The 7,226-nt window shown below is 38.7% G+C and overlaps 1 protein-coding gene across 1 annotated transcript; it reads right to left on the bottom strand.

The window, feature by feature from the left end:
* Nucleotides 1-1,830: 1,830 nt before the first annotated feature.
* LOC132161310 (E3 SUMO-protein ligase CBX4-like) lies at nucleotides 1,831-6,690 on the bottom strand. Its single transcript, XM_059571280.1, has 5 exons — nucleotides 6,412-6,690; nucleotides 6,173-6,216; nucleotides 5,655-5,720; nucleotides 3,672-3,738; nucleotides 1,831-3,565 (listed from the first exon to the last, which is right to left on the bottom strand). Exons 1-5 carry the CDS (start codon nucleotides 6,478-6,480, stop codon nucleotides 2,204-2,206), a joined length of 1,608 nt encoding a protein of 535 aa, XP_059427263.1. The 5' UTR covers nucleotides 6,481-6,690; the 3' UTR covers nucleotides 1,831-2,203.
* Nucleotides 6,691-7,226: the final 536 nt, after the last annotated feature.

The raw sequence follows: 7,226 nt of genomic DNA on the forward strand, positions 1-7,226 counted from the left end.
ATATACTGCAGCAAAGCTGAATTCATAAGCTGATCGCAAATAAAGTGGATGGACTAAAGGAAGCCATTTTATAACCGCAGCGAGAGCAGCTTTATCTCAGACGGTGCTGCAAAGGAAATGGTTGATTCCGTGCAGTGAGGCTTAAGTGCTTTACGTAGTCAGTCCACCTATGACTCAAATTTCAAATCTAACCAACCTCTACCTAGTTTTGGGATAGACTAATAATAATCATGATCTAGCCGTGAGTAAGAGAGACGTTTGCTGTCCGCCATGTTAGCGCTGACAAAAATGAGTCGAGTTTTATACATCAGGCTGTTTAAATCTTCATACATGACCAATGATGGTAGCTTATAAAGCGAAAGCTACTATTAAGCCTAGTATAATTAGTCTTCTATCCTGTATATTGTATCTATAAACCTTTGACGATGCAAATAGCCAGACTGCGGGATGAATCTCTTGTCTGGACCGTATATTGTGCGCATAAACAAAGTTAATAGTCTGAAGGCACATTCAGTTTGGATGACATTAAAAGTATACACTTGATCTATAAACGCGAAATCGGAGTACTTATGAGCTGCATAAAGCATTGTGCCTGCATATGCACATATGATAATGCCTTCAAGTTGCTAATTGCTGAAATGTCCGTGCTGTTTATCTACCCTTTTTTTTTTTTTTTTTTTTTTTTTTTGGCGCAGTCTGTCCTACCACTTCTAAATGTTTCCTGCTTGAACAGACAAGAGGCAGAAGTAACCAATTAGACTTGCGTCTCTGCAATATCACAGTAGCATATATTGCCTAAGTTCAGAGATCGTGAGATGTGAATGCCCAAAACGCTGTGACACAATGTTCGATCTGCGGAAAAATCATTATAAATAGCCGCGAGCTTTATCTGAACACAAAAGGAAAATCCATCAAAACGCCAGGTGAAAGTTTCCTTCTTGCTTACTTTTGTAGCCCTATACCGAGAGCTCACTGAATTTATTTTTCTGGGTTTTCTGCTATATCATCATGAAAACAGATTTTTAGTTCAGCTGTTCTTGGTTATTTTTTCTTGTAGCAAGAAATGTGACATCCCTTAAATAAAAAAAATAATTAAACAGGCAAGAAAATGAATAGCCTAGTGTCTTTCTTGACAACCCTGTATTAAATGCTTTATGTGATCTCGATAATGAGCGTCCAGATATATACATAGGCTAGATATCCTTAGCGTTTAATGAAGATCTGTAAAGCCCTACGATCCTTCTTTTAGAGGACTTTTAAATTAGGCCTAGTCTATAACAGCGCTTGGAAAGTAAGACAACACTACTGTTAAGCTACTACCACAGACGTGCCAGTTTTCATCGGATGATATTAGTCAGAGTTGTGCTAAACTTAGCCGCAGTTTTATGCAAATAGGTTACATTAAATAACTATTTATTCCCAGTCTTGGGAATAAAATTTTTTTGTGTGTGCGTGTGTGAAAAAATATAGCATTGTAGATGGTGTAAAAGCAGGCAAAACCTCTTTAGCTAAAAAAAAAATTGAGAAAAAAAAGCTGCATGACAAAAGTCCAAGTCCATGTGTTATATAAAGGCTGTGCAAAGTTCAGTCTGATAGGTCTACTGATGTCTTGCGTTTACATGATAGTAACGTTTTGCTATCTCTCATATGGGCTATCTGTTAACTCGTCTCACGTGTGAGTTTAATAGGAACACACAAACACAAACACACACACACACCTGGTTGCAGTACAAGCAAAGATCTTACTCCAGAACGTAAAATAAAACTTTTAATATGCTTTGACAAACCTAAGTAAGACGTTTCAAGTGATATACAAAAAAATAAAAAAATAAAATAAGACTATAAAGACAGATCAGTAGAAAATGTTTCTCAGTATTACATGTGTAGTAAGTGCTTCTTATATTTAAGCCTTCTGAAATACAGCACTGCAAACAGCTTCAAGCTAATATGATACAAGCTAATAACAGGAAAACCTGTTCAGTTTTTTTCCTATCCCTAACATGGAATAGTTAGATGTTTAAATTTGAAAATTAATTCAGATCAGTTCAATCAAACACAGTCTGAAACTATCAAAACTTAACACTAGATTGTTTCAAAAATTTCAGGCAAGTTTGAAGACTTGACGGTTAGACGTGCTTTACATTTATACAAATTCACAGTAACTAGTCAGTAGTCTTTATAGACTTTATATCATCACATGTTCCTAAACTGTAACATACTCCTTGAATGTCACTGTAAGGCAGTTTGCTGTGACATCTGTGATTATTATATTCCCAAGAAAAGGTGTAAAGCTTTGAACAGATTTTTTCATTTCTTTCTCTACTTGCTCTGGTGCAGAGACCGCTGCTTTCCCAGTCGCTATAGTGTTTCCAATCTGAGAATGTGTAGGATTTTTTTTCTCTTCTCTCAACCTTACACAGCTGAGGTCTATGGGTTCATCTTGGTTGGAGTCCAAAATTTCAAAGTCATGTCCGCCAGATTGCTGATGGTCATTGAAGTGTGTGGTGCCGTTACAAAAGTGAGACAAGTCAGCTTTCGGAGCATTTGCACTCTGCCTTTTAGCCTCCCCACTGTCAATGTCTGGCTCAGAGTAGCAACGTTTTTGAGGCAAGGTGAGGGGACCATATTGAGTAGACTGGGTGCCTTTTTGATCACTTGTCTCAATAGGCACTGTAGTCAGACTGGTTTGTCTGACAGACTTGTCTGTCAGTTGCAAGGGCTGTTCATTAGATACAAAATCTCCAGTGCTGCCAGGCTTCTTTGAGTTGTTTGGCTCAAACACTATGGAGCATGTTTTTTTAGGATTGTCCCCTCCACAATATGATAGTCCATTGGAAAGCCTAAAACAGGCAGACTCAGCTTTACTGTCCTTTTTTATCACTTTCATAAGATTTTGCTTCTTTGTGTGCTTTATCTTCTCTGTGCTGTCATCTTGTGCTTGCCTTTTTTCCTCAGAATCTGCTGTTCCTTTCTTAATTTTAGCTGCCTGGGTGCCATTTTCCATGTATTTGCTCATGACAATGACAATGCGCCCATTTTTATTCTTGTTCTTCACAATCTTCAGTTTGCTGCTTATTCCATTGGGCGGTGCCTTGTCTTCCTTTGCATCACTGTTTGTGTTCATATTTAAGTCAGCTCCACCATTTAGTTTAGGAAGCTTTTTCAACTCCATTGTAATATTCCTCACCTTACTGAGGCACTCAGAATCCTTACTTTGGATCTCTTTCTGCTGTAGAGCTGGAGAAAAGCTCCATTCCTTGTCAGTCAACTCAGGAACTTTGGTCTTCTTGACCCTCTGATACAGGGAGTCATACATTTTAGGGTTTGGTTGATAGTGGTGGTGTTTCTTGCTGTTGAGCTGGAAGTAGTGCTTCATTTTCCCATTTATTCGTGCCTCTCCCTGCTTGTCTTTTGGGTTGGGCTGGTAGGGATGGTGCTTCTTGCTGTTAAGCTGGTATTGCTGGCTTTGGACCAGGTCTGAAGTTGTTTTTGATTGGTTGTCCTCACCCTGTGACATCTCCTGAAGGTTGGTAAGAACACTGGATCTTCGAGCAAATGATGGTACCTTAGAAATCAGACAGATCAACAATTAGCTTTGCAGCAGAAACATTTAGTGACATGGCTTTCACAGAAGCAAATTGGGCATGTCTTTGTAAGTGATGATGAATTACCTGCAGGAGAAGATGTTTTGGTTTTGGCCCCCGTTTACGATAACCCATTAGCTGTTCTTGTCTTTCCCTGAATGGAAAAGTTTTAGATTATAGAATATTATGATAAAATAAATCAAATTAAACATAAGACACAAACTAATATATTTAACTTTTAATTTTATTCAAAAGATTTGCCCCACACAAGTTGTCACTGAGGCGGTACCTTTTCAAAAGGTACACCTTTGCAAATTAGTACCTAAAGGGTACCCAAATTATAAATATAGCACATTTGCCCCACACAAGTTGTCACTGGGGCGGAACCTTTTCAAAAGGTACACCTTTGCAAATTAGTACCTAAAGGGTACCCAAATTATAAATATAGCACATTTTGAAAAGGTACTGCCCCAGAGACAACTTTTGTAACTTTATTTCTGAGAGTGCATTACGGTCAAGTTTCTGCCTGTTTTGTGTATCCTTTCAAATATGGTCTGGCTTTAAATAGCTCACACCACTGGCATTCATATAATTTACTCATAAAATAAAGAGCATTATGTGTTGCTTCAGACGACACACAACTTGTTTACTTTTAAAGGGGTTTACTTTTGTCTACAGTTAAAGGGGATGAATACCCGACAAAAATGTGTGTGGAATGTGTAGCCACGGAAAAACTGCCTATTTGTAATGGGAAATGCAGTCAATTAGTGTGGGCATTAGATAGAAAATAATATATACGTATTTGTGCTATTGCAATGCTTTCTGCAACCTTCAACATCAAAAGAGCCATTTTGGCCCCTTTCCCACCAATAAAATTCATGTGGAGCCACAAAACCTATTTGGTCTCTAAAATTAAGTTAACATAGCATATTGCTAAAGTTTTATATTTATATGTTTATGACAATTTTATGATTGGTTTATATATTACCAACACTTTTTCAATTTTTATCACAGAATAAGGCAGATAATATATTTTATAGCTTCTGTAGTTACTGTAGTAAATGCTATGTTAGTTAGCACTGTATCATTCATATACTTTGTTTATTACCTAGAGAAGACTTCAAAAACACACATATGTTGTGCAATATTATCGTCTTCACGTTTCATTAGGTTTATGCTTGTTATTCAGCTTAGCTACACCGATTGCTGGATGCCTTTTTCCATATTAGGTATTTCCTGCACTTCAAAAGTTATTACTTCTCTGCATCCCTTTGGACTTTCTGCCAGAGAGCGCCCTCCAACTTCGAGTATGAATGAAACAGACACTGCAGGAGAGTGTTGAGCTATCTGTAATGTTCACATCGTTTTGGATATGAATAAAACGTATCCAAAACGATGTGACTATCTTGTCTCTTTTCATTTAAATCTAGATTTATTCACACTAGCCCTTGAAAACATCTATGTGAACACACTTGCCCGAGAAAAGCAGGGCCGTATTAAGACAGTGTGGTGCCCCTGGGCACTATACCTCAACCCCCTTATGGATAATCCAGCTCTGGAGAAAAGTACTAAGGAAGAAAAGTCAGGGGAATACGTCTCCCGCTTATTCTATTCCCATGCTACAGAGAACCAAAGTGAAGGGGTGAAAGAGCCGCGGGTTGCTGGCCCCTGGATTAGGGTGTCTAGAGAGTACGTCCAAAGCGGGAACGGTCAGTCAACCATCGAAATGAATAATAGTACAATATTGAAAATGCGGCGCGTTTGAGAAAAAAATGGTTCCATAGAGAATACAAGGTGTCTCAAAAGATCATTTTCTGGCCAGGTCTGTATGTAAACATTCTTTAATGGCTGGTTTCCTGGCCGTAGCATTGGTGTACCGCGCAATTAAATTCATTTATATGGCGCGCCTGCGCACACGTTCTCTCCAGCTCTTGTGTGCACCCCCTTTCTGTCAGTGAGAGAAAGTGAAAAGAATGAGCATGAGCACAGCGACTGCGAAAGCGTCTTCCCCCCTCCTCCCGTTTTGACTGTATAAGCTCAGAGCATAAAGCCAAGACTGCAATATCTCACCTGTTTTGAAAAACGACGAGAAGTCTCGGGTCCAGAATATTTTCCTCTGGCTCCCACGTGTTATATCTATAAAGAGAGGAAAGGAGGCGGAGAGCGAGGGGAGAGGGGTGAGCAGAGTAGCATGATTATCACCAGCTCCCTCAACCGAACTATAACGTGGCTGTCATCTAAAGGACTAACGCCACTAACAAGGTCCTAACTAATCTTTAAGAATGTTAGATAATAAAAAATAGGCTATTGATGCTACATGGTAGATGCATCATTCCCTTTTTGGTATACTATTATTATTATTATTATTATTATCATTATTATATGTTAATTTTCAAAAACAGAACCACATTTTTATAGCATAAAGCTTAAATTTGAAACATTATTTACCATCGCGAACACAAGTTATGACATTCCTGCATCAGTGCGTTAACTCTCTCTCTCTCTCTCTCTCACACACACACACACACACACACACACCACAACACATTAAAACAGCAAAGCAAGTGACATCTTGAGGAGAAACTTACCTGGGAGACCAGCCTCTCCACTTTACCAGGTACTCACACCTTCCCTGCAAACATCATAAAAACAAAGTCATTTACGATAAGGAATTGCTGTGAATAAAATAAATAATCCATTATCCCGGATTTCGGAAACAAATCCCTACTCTTGTGCGCTGTCTTTTAAAATACAAAACCCTACCTGAACGTTGTATAGGATAACAACATGAATAAATGTAAAGTGTATTTAAGAGAAAACCACAAACCTTTCTAATGCGTTTCTTTTCGATGCTTTCCACCGCGAAGACGTGCTCACCCGCGGCAGGCAGCTCCATTTTCAGCGCGCGCTGTAATACTGCTCAATGTGCGCGCGATAACATGAGTGCTCTTCTCGCGCAGGTTTCTCGCGCTCTCCTGTTCCGTATGGTCTTTCGCTTCTCAAACGAGATTCAGTTTTAACTCTCAAATGAGCTGTTCAACGTACTTCATGCAAATAGCCATGAGCGTGACGTCACAGAAGGCGGGGCGGTGTAGGGGCTGGTCAGTGCTGTGCCAACCAAGGGTTTACTGAGCAAATGAACAGTAGTTGTTGCAGCCTTTCAAGTACTGAGCGAGAATTCCTCCTTCATGGCGCAAAGTGAGGCACACTTGTGGCAGTTTTTTTTAATTTAAGCTTGATTAGTTCTTCAGGTGTCGTTTAGCAGTTTATGTAGCAGCCTTAATCATTATCAGCATCAGCAAGTTTTTTTTTTACTGTGTGGATTTGCCATCCATTTTAAGTTTATATCAGTGGAGATACAACTTTGAGGAAGATAATATTTTGAAACATTTAAAAAAGGAATACATGCCACAAGTGCATACTGAAGTGAAGACTTAAGCTAATCTGTTTGTTTGTTTGTCTGTTTATGTATGTAGAACAAACACCCAGATTTACACACAAACCCATACGATGAAGCTAAGACATTCATAAATTAAGATTATTAAAGAACAGCATATCTTTTGAGACTACATTTTGAAATGTGATTTTAATTTGTATTTTTCTCCACTAAAGCAATGCAGTCCACTGATGCATTTAATAATT

This window comes from Carassius carassius, chromosome 17 (assembly GCF_963082965.1).
Source record: "Carassius carassius chromosome 17, fCarCar2.1, whole genome shotgun sequence".
NCBI lineage: Eukaryota > Metazoa > Chordata > Actinopteri > Cypriniformes > Cyprinidae > Carassius > Carassius carassius.

Excerpts from the sequence above, each read along its gene's own strand:
- LOC132161310 (XM_059571280.1), bottom strand. The coding sequence starts at position 6,480 with ATGGAGCTGCCTGCCGCGGGTGAGCACGTCTTCGCGGTGGAAAGCATC. Across the intron at positions 6,217-6,411 it reads AAAAGAAACGCATTAGAAAG|GGAAGGTGTGAGTACCTGGT; the intron begins GTTTGTGGTTTT and ends TGATGTTTGCAG. Across the intron at positions 5,721-6,172 it reads TGGAGAGGCTGGTCTCCCAG|ATATAACACGTGGGAGCCAG; the intron begins GTAAGTTTCTCC and ends CTCTCTTTATAG.